Source organism: Orcinus orca, chromosome 20 (assembly GCF_937001465.1).
Source record: "Orcinus orca chromosome 20, mOrcOrc1.1, whole genome shotgun sequence".
NCBI classification, from domain to species: Eukaryota; Metazoa; Chordata; class Mammalia; order Artiodactyla; family Delphinidae; genus Orcinus; species Orcinus orca.
In genome coordinates this window covers 38924006-38944985 of record NC_064578.1, presented here as the reverse complement: position 1 = coordinate 38944985, position 20980 = coordinate 38924006, and the positions used below count along the sequence as shown (strand labels likewise).

Genomic DNA, 20980 nt, shown 5'->3' with positions numbered 1-20980 from the left:
CAAGATGTTTCAGTATAACCTCTGACCAATCAGCAGCTGGCCACTAAGATGTAATGATCCAAGGGCAGTCCATAAGAGGACAGGCTTAAAAATAAAAACAGAATTAAAAAATATATATAGAGAGAGAGACATCAGAAGCTATACACTATGGAAGAAACAGATTCCACATAACTATTCCAGGCAAGTGACAGAAACAAACAAACAAAACCCAACAACCACCCCAAGCAGGAGAGGATCAGAATCCAGAGTTGTTAACAATGTACTACTTGAAATGTCCAGTTTTAAACAGGAAAGTGTGGCCCATACACTTGAAAAGGCAGTAAATAGAAACTATTTATGTAGGGGTCCAAAAGTTGGATTTAGCAAAGGGTTTAAAGCAGCCATTATAAATATGTCCAAATGGAAATTCTGGAGTTAAAAAGTACAATACTTAAAATGAAAAATTCATCAGAGGGATTCAACAGCAGATTTGAAAACTGGCTAAAAGAATAATCAGTGAACTCAAAGACAAAAATTATACAATCTGAAAAACAGAAAGAAAAAGAAGAAAACTGAATTAAGTATGAGAGACCTATGGGGTATAACCATAGCCAATCATATCAACACATGAATAATGGGAGTCCCATAAGGAAACTGTTCTTCAGATTGTATAATTTCTATTGATTCGTCTTTGAGTTCACTGGTTCATCACTTAAGTTACTGTACTTTTCAACTCCAGATTCAAATCCAATAGATTGTGATGTTAACATGCACACTGTAACCACTAGAGCAACAACTAGAGCAACCACTAAGAAATAGTTTTAAAAAAAAAATCAAAGGAATTAAAAGGTTATACTAAAATATATTTATTTGACACCAAGAAGGCAATCCAACGAAAAACAGAGGAACAAAAAAGACATGAGACATAAAAAACAGCAATATGGCAGATGTAAATGAACCATATCTATAATTATATGAATTAATAAACACTCCAATCAGTATGTAGACTGTCAGAATGGACATTTTAAAAACAAGGTTCAACTATATGATATCTATAATACACAATTGTTAAATTCAAAGATACAAATAGGTTGAAACTAAAAGGAACACTATGTAAATGCAGTCGTAAGAGCTGCAGTAGTCATAATAGTATCAAACAAAACAGCCATAGACTTTAAGATAAAAATGTTACTAGAGAAAAAGAGGGCATCTTGTAATAATAACAGTATCAATTAATCAGGAAGATATAACAATGACAAGTATATACACACCTAACAACAGAGCCAAAAAAAAAGTACATGGAGCAAAAACTACCAAAAATGAAAGATATGACAACTCAACAATTGTTTGAGTCCTCAATACCCCACTCTCAATAATGAGTAAAACAAGTAGACAAAAAATCAGCAGGGATACAAAAGACAGCAATATCAATGAAGCTGGCATGTATAGAATACTCCATCCAACAAGAGAATACAGACTTTTCAATAACACACAGGAGAGAACATATGTTATCCATAAAAAAAGTCTTAATGAATTTTAAAAGACTAAAGACATATTAAGTATTCTCCAGACACAACAAAATTAAAGTGGAATCAATAATAGATAGAAACTTGGAAAATACTCAAGTATTTGAAAATTAAACAATATATATTTAAATAAATCATGGCTCAAACCAGACATCTTGAGAAATGTCACAATGTTTTGAAATAAAGGAAAATGAAAACATCACAGATCAAAAGTCACTGGATACATCTAAAAGAGTACTTAGAGGTTAATTTATATCTTTAAATGCCTATATTAGAAGAGAATGATCTCAAATCAATACCTTAAGTTAATACCTTAAAAAAACAGAAAAGGAAGAACAAACTAAGCCTAAAGCAAGGAGAAGGATGGAAAGAATAAAGATTGGAATCAAAAATCAATAAAATAGTAAACAAGAAAAGCAGAGAAAAATCAATGAAATAAAAAAAAAAGTCTCCTTGAAAAGATCAACAAAATTAACAGGTCTTTACCTAGACTGACCAAAACAATAAGAAGACACAAATTAGCAAAGTCAGAAATGAAAGGGGAGACATCATTACCAACCCTACAGAAGTTAAATGGGTTATAAGGGAATGCTATGAGCAACATTATGCCAAAAAAATGAGACAACTTACATGAAATGGACAAATTCTTACAAAGTCAGTTACCAAAATGGGCTCAAGAAGAAATAGAAAATCTAAACAGACTTATCACAAGAAACTGAGTAGTAATTACAAATCTTCCCACAAAGAAAAGCCCAGGCTGGATGGTTTCACTGGCAAATTCTATCGAACATTTGAAGAAGAAATAATACAAATCCTTCACAATCTTATTCAGAGGAGGAAAAACACTTCCCATCTCATTCTATGAGAACAATATTATCCTGATACAAAAGCCAAAGACATTATACAAAAACAGAGGACTACAGACCAATATCCCTCATGAATATCTGCCATAACATTAGCAGCAAACCAAATTCAATAACATAAAAAAAGGATTATATACAACACAGGATTATACAATATACAACAAAAGGATTATATAAAGTGGGATTTAGCCCAGGAATGCAGGGTTGGCTTAACATCAGAAAATCAACTAATGTAACACACTGCATTAATAAAGAACAAAATCACACAATTATCTCAATAGATGCAGAAATAAACATTTGACAAAATCCAGCCCCATTCATGATAGAAAACTCCAACAAACCCAAGAATAAAAGAAAACGTCCTCAACTTAATAAAATGTATCTATGCAACACCTATCACACTTAATGGTGTAAAACTGAATATCTTCTCCCCAATCAGAAACAACACAAGGATGTCCATTCTTACCACTTCTGTTCAATACTGTACTAGAGATTCAACCTAGTGCAAGCAGTTAAGAAAAAGAATACAGACTGAAAAGAAAGGAGTAAAACTCTCTTCATTCACAGATAACATGATCCTGTGTGTAGCAAATCCTAAGAAACACCAACGCACACATGACAAAAACTAATAATTGAGTTCAGGAAGGTTTCAGGATACAAAGACAACATACAAAAGTCAATTGTATTTCTATATACTAGCAGTGAACAATTTAAAAATGACATTAAGGAAACAGTTCTCTTTACAATAGCATCAAAAATAATGAAATGCTTAGGAATAAATTTAACAAAAGATGTTTAAGACTTGTAATCTGAAAACTACAAAACATTCCTGAGAGAATTAATGAGGATCCAAATAAGTGAAGAAACATTCCATATTCCTGGATTAAAAGACTCAATATTAACATGGTAATTCTCCCACAAACTCATCTATAGATTCAATAAATCCCTAAAAAAAATCCCAGTAACATTTACACAGTAGTAGATAAGATGAACCTAAAGTTAACATGGAAATGCGAAGAGCCCCAAACAGCCAAAAACATTTTAAAAAGAGAGTAAAATTTGGAGAACAGCTTACCACAAAGCCACAGTAAATCAAGACCATTTGGTACTGATATAAGGATAAACAAATATATAAAACACAATGGAGAATATACAAAGAAACAACTTCATAATCAACTGATTTTCAAAAAGGGTGTCAAAAAAATTCATTGTAAAAAAGGGCAGTCTTTTCAACAAATGGTTCTGGGACAATTGGGTATCTAATTGAATTTAGACCCTTGCCTCACACCATGCATAAAAATTAACTCAAAATGGATCATAGCCCTAATTATAAGAGCTAAAATTATAAAACTTCTATAAGAAAACATAGGAGAAAAATTCTTGTGATTTGGGGTTAGGCAAAGAATTCTTAGATGCTAAAAAGTACAATCTTTAAAAGAAAAAAATTATCCAAAAATAAACTGGACTTCATCAAAACCAAAGACTTCTGTGCTTTAAAAGATACCATTAAAAAATCAAAAAGTCACAGACTTAGAGAAAATATTTGTAAATCATGTATCCAATAAAGGACTTATATTTAGAAAATGCAAAGAACTCTTACAACTCAATAAGAACCCAATTAAAAATTGAGCAAAAGATTTAACTGTAATCTCTCAAATAAGTTAAGCTTAAATTCACCATCTGACCCAGCAATTCCACTCACAGGTATCTACTCAAAAGAAATAAAAACATGTCCACACAAAAACTTGTATCTGAATGTTCATAGCACCGTTATTCACAACAGCCAGAGAAATGAACAATCCAAGAGTTCATCAACTACGAATGAATAAATAAATGTGGTATATCCATACAACAGAATACTATGCAGTAAAAAGAAAGAACAATCTATTGTTGCATAATAAAACATGGATGTAGCTCAAAAACCTTAACGCTAATTGAAAGATAGATGCTAAAGACTATATATGCATGATTCCATTTAAATTAACTGTCCAAAAAAGGTAAATCTGTACAGAGAAATCAAATTAGCGGTTACCTGAGGCTGGGGATATGAATGGGAACTGACTATAAATGGGAAAAAAGGGATCTTTTTAGCATGATGGAAATGTTCTAAAACTGGGTTTAGTGAGTTAGTGGCACAACTTGAAATCTTCTAAAACCCATCAAATTGCACGCTTAAAAAAGGATGTTATGCAGGCACATGAAAAGATGTTCAACATCACTAATCATCGGGGAAACGCAAATTAAAACCACGAGATACCACCTCACATCTGTCAGAATGGCTATCATCAAAAAGAACACAAATAAACAATGGTGAAGATGTGGAGAAAAGGAAACCTTCCCACACTGTTGGTGGGATGTACATTAGTGCAGCCACTGTGGAAAACAGTATGAAGGTTTCTCAAAAAACTAAAAATAGAACTACCATATGACTCAGCAGTTTCACTCCTGGGTATATATCTGAAAAAAACAAAAACACTAACTTGAAAAATACATGCACCCCAATGTTCATAGCAGCATTATGTACAATTTCCAAGATATGGAAGCAACTTAAGTGTCCATCAACAGGTGAATGGGTAAAGATGTGGTGTGTGTGTACGTATATACACACATACATGCAAAGGAATACTATTAAGCCATAAAAAAGAAGAATGTAATTTTGCCATTTGCAACAACATGGATGGACTTCAAGGGTATTGTGCTATGTGAAATAAATCAGACAGAGAAAGATAAATACTGTAATGATACCACTTATATGTGGAATCTTAAAAACACAACAAACTAGTAAATATAAAAAAGCAGCAGACTCAACGGATATTGAGAACAAATTAGTGGTTACCAGTGGGGAGAAGAAAGGGGGGAGGAGCAATACAAGGGTAGCAGATTAAGAGGTACAAACCATTATGTATAAAAAAAGCTACAAGGATATATTGTACAACAGGGAATATAGCCAATGTTTCAGAATAACTACAAGTGTAGGATAACCTTTAAAAATTGTGAATCACTATCTTATACACCTGTAGCTTATATAATATTATACATCAACTATACTTCAATTTTAAAAAAAGAAAACCAAAAGGATGTTATGGCATACAAACTATTTCTCAGTAAAACTGTTCAAAAAAACTGGAACCAAAGTACCACAAACACTAAAGTGATCACAACACTGTCTGGAAAGAGGGTAGCTATAATAAAAGTGCACATTTTTTGTTTTGTTTTGTTTTGCAGTACGCGGGCCTCTCACTGTTGTGGCCTCTCCCGTTGCGGAGCACAGGCTCCGGACGCGCAGGCTCAGCGGCCATGGCTCACGGGCCCAGCCGCTCCGCATGTGGGACCGGGGCACGAACCCGTGTCCCCTGCATCGGCAGGCAGACTCTCAACCACTGCGCCACCAGGGAAGCCCGAACTAGCTATATTTTTATACAAAATACTTCAAGGCAAAAAAACCCCGAAACTGTCACTAGGGGTACAGAGAGTCACTATGAGGCCTCTGTATTATGAACATACTATTCTATACTATTATAGAACAGAACAGTGTATTACATATCTGTGTATTATATATAATGATGTCTAAGTTTACATAAAAATGAGTTTTTCAATGAAATACTGTTACACTATTTCTACTTTTACTAATCTCCATCTGCACATTCCTTTTACGCACACGGTCAAATCATCGAAACTTCACCTCCATTCCACCAAGTCAAAATGAATTCTCTTAATGTGTAAAGTTTAAGAAACAAAGCAGTTTTCTAACTCATATTTTTTAAAAGGTGACCTCATTGCGAATAAGCAAGACTATACAGATACACAGATCACACATTTCCTTACTAGTTATGTGCTCCTGTTTCGAGGGCAATTTAAACATTAAAAAAAAAAAAAAAAAGTGTGAAGACTGATGATTCTGGAACAAGGCTGCCTGGGTTTTTAACCCCAATTCCACCATTTAATAGTTGTGTAGCTTAAAACATTGCTTAATCTGAGTTAGTTTCCTTCTCTAAAATGGGGGAAAGGGATTGAAAAATAGTGCCTACCTCGCTGGATTGCTTTATTAAATGAAATAATCCACATAAAGTATATAGAAAATGCTTGACACAAAGTAACTGATCAAAAATATTGATTCTTTATGATTCATTGTTATTAACGGAACTGCAAAAACTTCATATCCTAAATGATGTTCCTTTAAAATGAAATTTAAATAACTGAAAAAGCATTTTAAAATGTAAAAACTGAACAATATCGACCAATGGATTAAACATAAAACCATAAATATTTATTGTAGTTGAGCAATTCATTTAACAGGCATTTAATCGAGAGTCTATATGCCACTCACCAAAAGGATACACAGAAAAAGATTAGCATCCTTGAAAAGCTATTTCTTATGGAGGAGAAAAATAAATCTAATAGAATGAGGTATCTGTATTTTATAAAATTGGAAATTATTCCGATTTATGGAAAACTCTTATAAATCACTTGCATGACCCATTTCCCCCCCCCAAATAAAAATATAGCAAAATGAGTATAATCACTATAAACACTTTAAGTCCATTTAGGACACTATAGTGTCCCAAAGTTATTATCAAAGAATCATCAATAAAATGTAGATATGCAAGCAAATGTGTTAAAACCACATCCTTGATAAGAAAACAAATACTGTTAAAAACAGACTTTATCATGTATAAAAGAAATCATACAGTAAAGATAGCCCATTAATCCTACTTCTAGGAATCTACCCGGAAGATACTTCCAATGACACAAAAATACATACACATCAAAGTTACTCATTGCATCATTCGTAATTGCAAAATTACTCAGAAACCTAAATGTCCATACACAGCAAAGTGGCTGGATACACTATGCTACATCTACACAAAAAACGTGGTATACCTCTGTTAAAAAAAAAGGGGGAAGCTCTCTGTAAACAGGCATAGAGTGATTACCAGGGCATACTATTAAACACATTAAAGTGGAAGGGAGAAGTTACATATGTTATCCTTCATGTAAGAAAGAAAAAAAAGAAAATATATGTGTATCTATTTGTGCAAAAGAAATACAAAAAGGTTAAACCAGAAAATAGATTGGTTACTAACAATGGGTAGATGAGGAAGTGACAGAAAGACGACAGAAATGAGAATGGGCAGCAGGAATGAGGGAGGAGTGTTTATCTTCTGCTTATCTTTTTACATAGCTGTGACTCTTAGAACCACATTAATGTTTCATATACCCTTCACACACACCCCAAATAAACCATTAAACCCAGCCACAATGTGGAGAGAATCCAATGGAGCACAAACACTAACAAATGAACCTAACTCTATTATAAATGAATAACAATCACAATGAAGGAGTGGGAAAGAAAAATAACTTTTGATTGGTAAAGCTGAAGGAAAAAAAGAACTGAACATAAATAGTGCAATATACTTAATAAATGTGTCTCTCCGGGGGGTTAGGATTAGCACTCTAAAACTACTTCTGTGTGTCAACAGCTGACCTTTGAACAACATGGGTGTGAAATGTGCCTGTCCACTTATATGTGGGTATTTTTTTTTACTAGATATGTACTACAGTACTATATGATGCACGGATACAGAACCATGGATACAGAGGGACAGCTGTAAAGTTATATGCCAACTTTCAACTGTGAGGAGAGTCAGTGCCCCAACCTCAGAGCTGCTCAAGGGTCAACTGCACTAGATATTTTAAAAATAAGTAAATACATTGTATACAATAAGAGCCACATTTCTCACTATTGAAGAAAGATGTCATAAATAAGGAAAAACTGAAACGAATCCTGTGGTGTTAGATTAGAATCAGAAGTATCAGTGTACACTTCCATTTTTTAATGTACATAAGCAAACAAATATACATAGATATGTGCATCAGTTAGTATACATAATTTCCTAGCCCTACCTACTAAAAGGGCCTAGAAGCAATGACACCAAAATGGCAATACACACACCTACATGAGAAGATGTTGGTTTTTAAACACCATTCTCCATTTAAAGGATCAAGGGCTCCTTGGAGAAGTGGTTACTGGTTCCAAGCCTGGAGCGGGAAAAATATAAGATACACCTATAACATTCTATGGTGTCAGAAAGAAAGTGTTCAAAAAAGACGAAGACTTGTTGAAAGAATTCAGGAGCCAACTCAAAGGAGTTCCTAAACGTCAAAGGTAGAACAATTTGAATAAACAAAATAATGATAATTGGATTTTGACCCACAGAATATCCAAGTCCGTACAGATACAAATTAATAAACAGGGGGCAGGCGTGGTGGGAGGGTAATGACACAGATTTTCATTACAAAAGAGTCCAAGAAATAAATGTAGAAAGAAAGGGCAAAACAGAAAATCACTATTAGGCAAATACCACAGTAATAACTGTTGCAGACAAGATCCACAAATGAATGCAAAAATTAGCGGGCTTGAGGAGAAAAAGAAATCTGTAAATTGCAAAGTATCTCCTCCAAGATATTTAATTAACTACAAAGAAAAAGACAGTAACTTTACAGTGGAGAAACCTGGCAGACATCCCCTTAACCAAGTGATCAAGGTTAAAGTGATGCAGGTCGCGAAATTAAGGACCTCCTGAAATGACTCACTAGAACGCATCTCTGATCTGAACCTCTTGATATTATCTATTTCTGTGGTAGTCTTGCCAAAAATGCAAAACCTCATTCTAATCATGTGAGTGTACTGGACAAACCCAAATTGAGGAACATCATACAAAATACCTGACCAGTACTCTTCAAAAATACCAAAGTCATGAAAGATAAGGAAAAACTGAAGAACTGCCAGTGATTGGAGAAGACTAAGGAGCAATAACAAATAAATGCAAAGTGGGATCCTATATAGGATCTTGGAACAGAAAAGAACGCCTAGTAGAAAGTTGGTGAAATTCAAATAAGATCTATAGATTAGTTAATAGCATTGCACCAAAGTGAATTTCCTGGTTTTAATAATTGTGTTATGTTCATACAAGATGTTATAATTTTAGGAGAAGCTGGATGAGGGGATATATGGGAACTCTATTTTTTGCAATTTTTCTGTAGGTCTAAAATTAGTTCAAAATTAAAAGTTAAAAGAAATTCAGTCTGTTCTGTTTACAATTTAAAAGAGAACACTTAAGACCAACTTCATTTTATCATGTTGAATACTGAATTTAATATGAAAAATAAAGCTATAAGGTTAAGTTACAATTTGAAACTTTGTTTTAAGACTGAAGCTATGAAGTGGGGCAACACTACTTCATTTGGTCTTCAGCAGAAAATCTAATACTTCTTTGTTCCTACTACCATCTTGTTCCATGAGGGAACATCTTATTTGCAAGAAGAAACATAAACTACATAAACAACAACAGGCTCAAGATGAAGTTGAAGAACATGAGAAATTATTTAATGACAATACTCTTGAAATTATATGTCTGTAAAGAACACCAGAATAATCCCACAGTGAAGTTTGTTTCTGGGGGAAAATCTAACACAGAAAGGCTCACTTGACAAGCAGTTGGAGTTGGGGGCTCCTTTGTGTGTATGTGATTGTACTCTTGGTTGTTTTCTTTTTTGTGGGGGATTGGCTGAGAGAAAAAGTTTTTAACTAAAAATACATGCACAGTTGATCAAAATTTGCTAAAGAACAAATCTTCTACATTTTTAGGCAATCTTTTAAAATCAGTCCTCTGTTCTGATCTGAATTATCCATTAACTTGTGGGGATTCAGGCTCACCCCCTTATTATTAAAATACATATTCATAAAACTTTTACAGTTGTGCTGTTCTAGTTACAGATAGGTTCTACTTTTCTAGGACATAATTTCACTTTGTTTAAGCAAGAATTCATTAAAGAAGCTATAAATAACCTTTAAATATTTAGCCATGAACAGAGGAGGGTGGACTGGCCTTGATGGCTTATTTTAGTACTAATGCAGAATGCTTTTTAAAAGCTACATTTTAGCATGCATCAAGCTAATGATTAACACTTGCAGTGTAATTTTCAATGTTAGGATAAATTTCTCTTTATTTTAAGGAGTTCTACCAAAAGTAAATATGTTTTTCAATCATTTACTACTAGGAAAGTAACCGTTAAGAACGAAAATGTCTGGGAGATTAAAACATACAATTTCTTATTTTAAAATTTTATTTATTTATCTATTTACTTATTTATTTTTATCATCTAGACAACCTTTCCTTCTCTCCCAAAATATAATGCCAGTTAAAACTGCACACACTAGGGAAGAACTGCCTATGGAATTATAAGAATTCAAGGATCCATTGTGTGGTGCATGTAACATATATATGAATCAAAGACTTTTCTATATTTGATTCTGAATCATAAAGTTCACAACATTTTAGAGACCAAGTTTCATAAAATTTTTACTTAAAAAAAATTTACAAAATACCATTATTCCAATCAAAGAAACTTTCCCTTGGGTACATGCAGCTTTCTGTCTTAGAGATTACAGAATGACAGTCAAAGAGGGAGAGATTTTTTAAATAGCCACCTAGCTGCAAAACCTACAAGAAGTAGATTTTTTTAAAGTGCCTTTAAAATGCTAAAGCAAGTAATATAATTGTTGAATCTACTTGAAATTTTAGAAGTTTCTTTAAAATGGTCCATATGGTATGCACAATATCACAGCTGGTACAAAACTGCCAGTATTTAGTTCAAAACACAAAAACAATGCATATGAACAGTATTCTTTGAAAAATAATTCAAAATGCTGCCACTACTTCATAAGGCAAACTTAAACAAGAGTGCTGACAGTATTCAGAGAATTAACGAAACAAGCTGAATATTAAAGTATTTAAATATTTACTTTGATTTCTTTTTAACACCATTGATAACAGTAAGAGAACTTGCTGTCAAATTAACTCAGGATGGCTTATTTCAAATTACATGTAACATATTTTGCTATATTTATTCTAAACAATTGCAAAACTAGGTTTTAGGATGTAAACTCCCATTTGCTAGGCAGGCCCTAGTTTTTCTGCTGCAATCTGGCAGCTTTGAACTTTGAAACCCTCTTTGTAGTTCCTTCTGATACTTCTGACAGAACTTCTTTTCGTTCTGGAATGGTGGGTAGCACAGGATGAGCCATGGCTGGGTGTGGTGTTAAGGAAGGTGACAAAAATTCTTTTTCTATTACAGTTCCAGAAAAAGCCTGGAAGACAAAAGTGAGATTATGATAATAAAATGCAAATAAGGTGCCCACAAAATCTTTATCCTGTACTTGCCAATTAGACATTTCTTTTCATTAAAAGTAAATTCATAAGATTTTTTTGATAGACAGAACTATAACATCAAAATACAAATTGCTCATAGAAATCAAGTACCATTAAAATATATCTTAATTACACCACCAAATATAAGTAGATTTTTTAATAGTACACATGCAAGAAAACAAAAATGTAAAAAACATGTTCACATGGGATTTTTTAAAAATGGGTAAATAAAAGGTCCTCAACTTTCATACACTCCATTTATATCCAGACCATGTTGTGAAAAATAATGTATTAAAATTAAGAATTCTATTAGGGTGTCAAACATCAGCTGATGAATGAGCTATCCTATGGTGGCCATGCTGCCTGTGAGCCAAGAGCTTAGTTTCAGCAGCAGTGACATCTCTTGGGTGGTGTTCATTCATGCAATTATTTGAGTATTTTATTGTATCTTGCCTCATTTTTATTTGAGATCAGTGGAAACTGAAAATTGAAAGTGCTGGTGCTAGTGGAAATAAGTATCAGTCTCAAATTTTCATACAATTAATTCAATGAGAGAAATCAAGGCACCACAAAAAATCATTCTTTAATTTCAACCAGATGTTTGCTGGACTTAATTTTGGTCAACTGTATGCAATGTACGTACGTAATGTATACAAATTGATGGAAATAAAAACAAAGATATGCCTTTCTATGTCTTTTTATGTACAGATCTATCAAAATCAAGAAGTTATGATTTTTTCCCCCAAGATTTCTAGTATTTGAAACCCCCTCACTTTCTTCTTCTAAAGACTCTTTACGTACAAATTAAAATTTGACATGTAAACCTTCATGTATATTTAGCTTGACTTTGTCTACCAAGTGTACAAAATGACAATGTATCACCTGAATAGTTTAAAAAGCCAACCTCCACCAACTTGCCCCACCAAAGAAACAAAAACCAAAAATGCCCTGACCCTCCCACAGTACTTTGAGACCTTGGGTGGAGTCCAACTCTTAAAAGAAATTCAAAGTTTACTTTTCTAAAAACTCTATTTTATCACAATGAGCACAGAGCCTTCTTATTATACTAAAAATGCTTTTGAAAAAGAGAATATTTTAACATTTAAAGATATCAAAAAAGATATCTTTCAAAGTACTTGCCATAATCCCATGAACTATTTATTTTGATGTTAAAAAATTTATAGCATCTAGGTGCTAACTGTAACAGTTCAATACAAAATGCAAAGCTATTAAATACGATGAAATGAAAATAAGTTCCAGACTTGAGCTCTAGCTATACCACAATATATTAAGTCCTTACAAAAACCTAATTTTCAGATACTTAAAAACAGCAAAAGTCTACCACCTGTTTTTCTAACAGTAGGGAAGACTATTAAATAAGTTAAGATACTCTCCAGGTCAACTGAAATCATTATATTGGGAGAAGGGAAGGAGAATATTCTAATCATACATACTGCTCCTAATTAGCAATGACCCCTCCATCCCCAGTTACCATTTAGTACAATCAGTACCACTTACGGACTATTTAGCAAAAGCAACAGAAGTTCTACATATGTTTATTCATTTATAAAGATATATATTTTTATATGTATTTGACTTATACTCAAATGGGTATATCAGTTTGATATGGTATGAGTTCCCCAGTCTTCCTAAATACTTCTTAAATTAAAAATCTAAAATACCCACCAAACATAAGAGTAAAAAAAATATCAAGTCTGGGTATAATGGAAACCATAACATTTCCATTTTGGTATCTCCCAATACCCCTCCTTTCTCCACACACAAAACTATGTGCAACATGGTTGGTAAGAGTATATGTGTGTGCACTCATTTTTCTGAGGAGAGGATCTCCAGCTCTCACTAGATTGTAAAATGGTTCCACAATTCCAAAGAGTTAAAAATTTCACTGGCATGAGCCAAAACACAGAAGGACTATAGATAATTATCTGTCATGTATATATTTTTTCTTTAACTCAACCAAAGCATTTAAAAGAGAAAAGTACAATCTGCTACTTGAACTAGCATAAAATGACTATAAGTCTGATCTAGTGGAATTTATTTAAAATAAGCTGCTAAATAATTTTCTAGACATGGGACTTCCCTGGCAGTCCAGTGGTTATGACTCCATGCTTCCACTGCATGGGGCACGGGTTCGAACCCTGGTTGGGTAACTAAGATTCCACAGGCTGTGTGGTGCAGCCAAAAAAAAAAAAAAAAAAAATTCTAGCCAAAAATGAAATACATATGCTAATTAAGATACTTTAAAATTCCTATTTCACAGAAATAGAACTTCAAGAGTGGTAATACTTTCATTTTGAACTACTTTATTATAATACCTATATTGTGCTTGCTAGTGACTATTAATTTTTTTATAAGTTATTAATTATCAAAAAAGTACTGGGCTTCCCTGGTGGCGCAGTGGTTGAGCGTCTGTCTGCCGATGCAGGGGACACGGGTTCGTGCCCCGGTCTGGGAAGATCCCACATGCCGCGGAGCGGCTGGGCCCGTGAGCCATGGCCGCTGAGCCTGCGCGTCCGGAGCCTGTGCTCCGCAACGGGAGAGGCCACAACAGTGAGAGGCCCGTGTACCGAAAAAAAAAAAAAAGTACAAGCCTAGAATTAATTAATTATGATCTATGACTTTTGAGACTAAATATATGTATGAACTAAAGAAGCTACAAGATAAACAATGCCATTACTCTGTCGATTAACTTCAATAAATAATTATATAAAATAATTTAAGAACAATAAGATTAATGATTTCCAGACCATACCTGGAAGATACAGCAGCTACAATTTTTAAAAAATCTTTTCAACTCCAAAATGGGGAAAATGAATTGCATACCCCTTTGAAATGGAGCTACCACCACCACCTTTTTAACTCACAAAAATTGGTCAAAGATACTATATAAAATAAAGAGTTAAAGATACACACATACCTCAGGTGTTACTGATAAAGGAAAAAGTTTCTTTTGATGATTTTCTTGTTGTTCCTCGTCCAAAATGCTCTCATTAGCATCACTACAAGTGGCCTCTTCACAGCTAATGCTCCTCAAGACTCCCCGTCTATCATCAAAGTCAGCAGCACTGCTTTCACTGGTATCACTGCAAACACTGTTCTCTCTACTGCGAGACTTCAGGATGGACTTACGAGGGACATATTCTCCATTCACGATATCAACAAAGACTCTATAATATCAAAAAAATATGCTCTTTAGTTAACTCATAAAATTGAGAATAAATTTACAAGGATTTTAAAAAATCTTTTCTAGAAATCAATCTGAAATGTTTTATTCAAACTTATATCCAAAATTTTCACCATCACAATAGTTTTGTAGCCTCGAATGACATATTTACATTACTTTTATTATTGTTTGGCCTAATAAAATACAGCCGTTTATTTATACACATGTTCTGGGTGACAACAGCGTGATTTGCCAAAATTCTACATATATTTTAGACCTGCTCAGAAGTCACTTAGCAATTTTCACTATTTTACAAATAAGCGTCATGAAAACAGTAGGTATTTTCAAATGACAGCTTTCTCAACAATACAACAAAAAATTGGAATAGCATACTTAACTTCAACTCTGTGGAAAGGTAAAGCACGTGCCAAGCACTGTCATAGCTGTGATAGGAAAAGTGCTGCCCCAGCATACTAGAAACACAAACTTTCATTCTAAAGTTAACATACAACATTTTTTTACTAGAGGAATGTTTTAAAAGCACTGGCAAAGAGGGGCAAAAGCAAAAAACCAAGCAACCTTCCAATTGCTTTGAACTGAGAAGCTGTGGTGGGGGCTCAGCAGCTCCTGTGAGAGCCTTTAAAACACTAAGCTAACTCTATCAGAATACCTCACTTTTCAGTGAGAGCCTTCTGTGTTACAAGCAACCTTTTCCTGTACACACTCAGCTGCAAAAAATGAGAAGGGAAGAGCAGGCTGTTCTGCTATCTGTGAATACCACTCACCTGTAAATGTCAGCAGGAGTCCTGATCATAGGCAGCTCTTGGGGAGAATGACCACTGCCAGAGCTGTTCTTTCGCTTACGTTTGGCTTCTTCTTTCTTTTCACTGAATTTTAAAGTGGTATTTTTTCCAGTATTTATTCGTACCTAAAAATTTCACAGCAAAAAATTATGATCCTTTTGAGAAATCAAGGCCAAAACTAAAACCAACAAACTCTACAATTAAAGAAATAATAGTAACAGAGGCAGTTTACATTTTTTGACACAAATGATGTGCATTATCAGCTAAGGCTAACAAGTTCTTATACTTCTACAGTATTAAATTATACCTTAAGTGACCAATTCTAGTCATCAGTGACTTTATTATCATACAGAAAGCAAAATACATACAAACTAAATGCTAGATTATTATAAGCTTTCACATCACCCATTACTTTGATATAAGTTTTTGGCTTAAATCATGCATTTCAAAACAAACAGCACAATTAACCAAAACAAATATTCAGTAAGAATATAAAACTTAAGTTATAAAAACAATATTGGATAATGCTTAACTATTTAGAATTTTTAAAATACCTCTAATTTTTAAAAATTTAAGGACCAGAAAATAAAGATCAACCCTGTTCAGGATTAATACATTATTCTTCTATCCCTACTCGGCATTTACACCATCTTTCCATATTAATGACTGCTATTCCCCATAACATTCCTGCAAATATTATTTATTCTTCCTGTTTTATCTAAATGAAAACTAATTTAAAGCCTGAAAAGAGAATCACAAAACAAACTTTTTTCCTGGCTAATAGGTCAATTTTTTCCAAAGAATTCCAAGATGCTCCTTTTAGTTTGAAGTATTAGAATATATATTTTAAAACACCATATAAGTATTTCACTTTACATTAGAGCAGGGAAATCTTGACCTAAGAAATAGCAAATATGTCTTAAACACGTTTGATTAAATAATAATCTCAGGCATTTAAGACTGCTACCACAGACCCTTACCTCTGATACAGGCAAACCCTGCAAGGGTGCCCTGTTGTGGTAAAAAAAAACAAAAAAGCACCAAACTGAGAAAAAGGAGTCCCTGTTTTATTACTAACTAGCTCTATGGTCTTCTAGGCCCTAAGTTTCCTTGAGAAAGACAAATTAGAAAGATGAAATTCCCAGTAGCTCCTTAAAGCAGTATTATGAGGCCAAGAGAACAAGGGAATGAGTTTAAGGTCCTTCCTTCAGTGAGATCCAACCTGCTTTGATCTGGGATTTTAAAACTGGGTATTCTACAGTAAGTATGGAGGGAACAAAAAGTCTTTTGATACTAAGAAAACTTAAAAACCTGTATTAGAAGACCTCTCTGTAGTAACCTCCAGCTCTAAAATATCAAAATTCTAAAATCATGATTACCACCCAGAGATGTTTATATTTAATTTGTGAGAAATGGAACTAATTTTTACTTCCTTCTAAATCTTTCCTTTTTGCTCATGATGCTCCTATTCATTTTATGCCCACATAGAAACAACCTGATATAATTAAAAATTTAACTAATGCAAGTCGCTTTCATCTTAAATACACCAAAATGCCCAAATTAACTCTAGAATTCTTAAGAAAGCTTTCTGAATGAAGGACAGGTAGAGTTACAGTAGTTGTCACTCAAACTGATCTCCTTCCAGACCCCCAAATTTCAAATTCTATTGTGGCTTCAGAGAACAACAGACCAATACCAGCTAACTATCTAGACTTTTATTTTCCTTTTTCTTTTTAGATAAATTGGTCAGAGCAAGAGGCAAAAGATGGCTTTCTTGTTTGGCACTATCAACAATATTAATCCCTGTTAATATTGCTCTTTTAAAGAATACCGCAGATGATCTCTAATATTCAAATTATATGAAAAATTAGTAAAGTTAAAAGTATACAAACCCTCTTAGGTTCGACAGTATGAGAAAAATATATTGTTGGTATAGAATTATCTTCAGCCCCTAAGGTATCATGGTCATTTTCATTATCACCACCATCATCATCATCTTCTTCTTCATCTTCATTATTGTGATAAGAATTTGAACCATTAATTGAACAGTTCCATTGACTATTCACTTGACCATTGAACAGTTCTGAATTTGTAACATTCTGATAACAATTGCTGGGAGTGAGAGAGTCCATTACTTGATTCATCATATTCACATTTATGTTCTGATCTTCCTTTTCCTCTTCAGAGGACGTATCTTCTCCATTTGCAATCAAAGTATCAGGCTTACTAGAAAAAGAAAATTAACAAGATCAAACAAACACACTAGAATTTTACATATTCTAATTTGCACTTAAGTTCAAAGGGTAAAAACTAAGGTTTTGCATAAAGTATTTTTAAACTAGATTTCTAGGCTAATAAAATGTTTGAAATGAATTAATAAATAATAGTTTCTATGCTAATTCTATATGTTGTAGTTATTCAAACAAAAGTAGAATACAGTAGATTTTTTTTTATCTTTGCAAGGAGGATATTGGCCATATACAATAAAATACCATACAAATACAATCATAAATTTGTAAGAAATCATAGAGAATATGTTATCTTTATTTAAAGACCAGAAACTACAACCACAGAACTATAACATATTTCTTTCTCTTTCTATAATCAAAATATTTTATAAGCCTGTATTATTGTAATTTTAAAAAATAAAAGATTTCTACATATGTGCATGATTTATACACATATACTTCTCATGCTTGCTTCATTCTACAAAGGATTTGAGGACCTTATAAAAATAACAAAACCCAAAATGCAACAAACTGAAATAACATCATGCAAAAGTAGAAAAAGAATCGTGACCAAGAAAATCATAAGATTAAAAACTGATTTACAAAAATTAAACAGTATCAGTTAATCAAAAAGACCTAAGTATAGGTGAAATATGGTAGTGAAAAAAATATCCTTTGTGTTTCAAGTCTTATTTTTCACAGTAACTAATTCTGCATATCATTTAAGCAAAATAATATAGGAAATTCTATAGTAACAGTTTTCATTGAGCACTCTGATAATTCTGAGTGAGTGCTAATATGTATTTCAAATGGCAATTTGGTAAAGTTTTTCATATCTATAACTATTTGACCAGATTACAAATTACCTGCTCAATAAGCAGAAAAGTTTGCAAAGGAAAGCAAGGATATTTTACAGCAACAAACTTAAACTGAATGCACATTTTTTTTTTTAACAAGTCATTCAAACATACAGCATTATCTTGACTACAGTATAAAAACAACTCATTTAAAATATAATATATAAAGCATCCATAATTATTTAAAGTGAAGTATCTGGTATACCTTACTTTATGATACAAAATAGGGCTGAAACCTTATAATAAAAAATAGGAATATTGATTTTGTGCATTTCTGTACACACACATGCACTGGCATGTGCATGAACGCATGGCCTTAAAAGAAAATATTCTAGAGAATATTTATTTTAGGGTGGTAGGGTTATTGATATTTTAGTATAGCATGCTTTTTTGTATTTTCTTCAATCAGCACATATTTTATAAGGAAATGTGTGTAAGGAACTTTGTCATTAGGTACCTATCAATATCAATTTCACCCAGCAATTCTTCTTGTCTCTCTAATTCTTCAAGTCGATCCCACAGCTCCTTATCAGCAAGCAGATCCTTGGATTTTAGATCATTTGAGAATTCTGCTTCAAAAATACCTGAAGTTTTTGGTTTGGAGTGAGGTTTATGAGCAATTCGGTGTTTTGCTATTTAAAAAAAAAAAAAAAAAGAAAGGCTGTTTATTAAAAGCCAATTTTTAAAAGGCGCAAACCTAGACTTAATAAGATTTCCTCTTGGGGTGAGGGGTTGTTGAGAAAGAGGGGGGCATGATTTTTAAGCCAAACAGTAGACCTCCAAGGATGTATGTCTCCTTAGAATCTTGCTACTTAAGAGTGTAGTCCAAGGACCAGCAGTACTGGCATCCCTGGAGAACATTTCAGAAGTATAGACTCTCAGGGCCTCCCCAGACCTGCTGAATCAGAATTTGTATTTTAACAAGAGCCCCAGAGGATTCACAAGCATATTAAAGACTGTGAAGAGCTGCTTGAAAGCTTCAAAAATGCATAAGCAGAAATGGTCACAATGCACTCTAGCTATAATGTAAAATTCAACACAAGTAATACCCATCTTCCATCCTTACTCAAGAGAATTTAGTTACTAAAGTAACACATAAAAGCCTTGTCACAGGATACTTTCAACTCTAAGGCACTGCCAGACAGGAATACCCTAGGAGAAATCTATGGAGCCTAATCCTTGAAAAATTCTACTATAATTTTATATATGAATATTTCTACTTTTTAAATTGCTTTATCTTATTTATAATCCTCATGTGAGGCAGGAGATGGATAAAATCTGAACTCAAACCTATCAGCTTTTCACTTGAAAAAAATAATTTTTTTTATAAAGCAAATTAAAGCTTTAAAGACGGCAACGGGAGAAGTCTACAATGCCGTTACGAGATATGGTACTAACAGATGACCTCATCATATATTCAAATTTACAGAATTGTTTTCTAAATCTGAAAATATCAAAATTACATTTCATAGCCTATTCTCTATAACTATTATTGATAAAACAGTATTAAGTTTTATGCTTCAGACTTATAAAATACATAAATCTTTCAATGGTCACCACAAACAAAAATCGTAACTTGTCTTTCAGCTCTTTAACTTTAATATCTGTCTCCTTTATTTCACCTTCCAAAGCCACAAGCTATAACTTGTCATGCCACGCCAGTATATAGTATGGCTAGAATATAGCTTCTAAAATCACCTCTATTTCAACTAACAAGTTCTCTTCAGAGTTAATTACTAAAATACGAACTTTAATAATCAAAATAAATGTTAAAAGTTTTCTATAGTAGCAAATTATAAACCATTTCTGTAATACTCTAAAAATTTTCACTACTATAACACTTTAAAGCACACTAGAAAACCACTGCCTTTATAGAAGTAAACCCAAACACACACCCAATCCTTGGCAAGTGAAAGCTATTAAATGAACCTGGAAACAACCTGTGTATGGAAGGCCCCTGTAGCCAACATAAAATGAATGGCTAACATATGCTTAGATTATATTCACTCTTTCTTCCAAAAACATCTAAAGCTACAATTTTAAAAGGAGAAAAATAAGCAAAAGATATATTATGATTTTGACCAAGGTCAAAGATCAAATTAGGAACAGATCCAAGAATACACATCTGAGTTTTAGATGTTTGGAGCATTAAATAACTTTGAAGAAGCCATGTAAACTCACCACTTAAATAGATCGGTCAGAAATCAAGTTTTTCATCAAAAAGTTATCCATTAATGTGTTCTATTAAAAATATGTTTAAATATGAAAATTTTACATAAAAATTATAGACATTATAAACATTAATGGATAAATGGAACAAATGTTTGC

General features: G+C 33.0%; 1 protein-coding gene across 2 annotated transcripts in view; it reads right to left on the bottom strand.

Annotated features, from left to right (window-relative positions):
• Positions 1-9728: 9728 nt before the first annotated feature.
• The window catches only part of URI1 (URI1 prefoldin like chaperone), a 66637-nt gene continuing 55385 nt past the window's right edge, over positions 9729-20980 (bottom strand). For both annotated transcript variants that reach the window (XM_004284862.3, XM_033415006.2), the window contains 5 exons: positions 19110-19284; positions 17460-17793; positions 15550-15692; positions 14519-14768; positions 9729-11519 (listed from right to left, as the gene is read on the bottom strand). In XM_004284862.3, coding sequence (XP_004284910.1) covers positions 11337-11519; positions 14519-14768; positions 15550-15692; positions 17460-17793; positions 19110-19284 — 1085 coding nt within the window. In that variant the 3' untranslated portion in view covers positions 9729-11336. The remainder of the gene's footprint in view (positions 11520-14518; positions 14769-15549; positions 15693-17459; positions 17794-19109; positions 19285-20980) is intronic.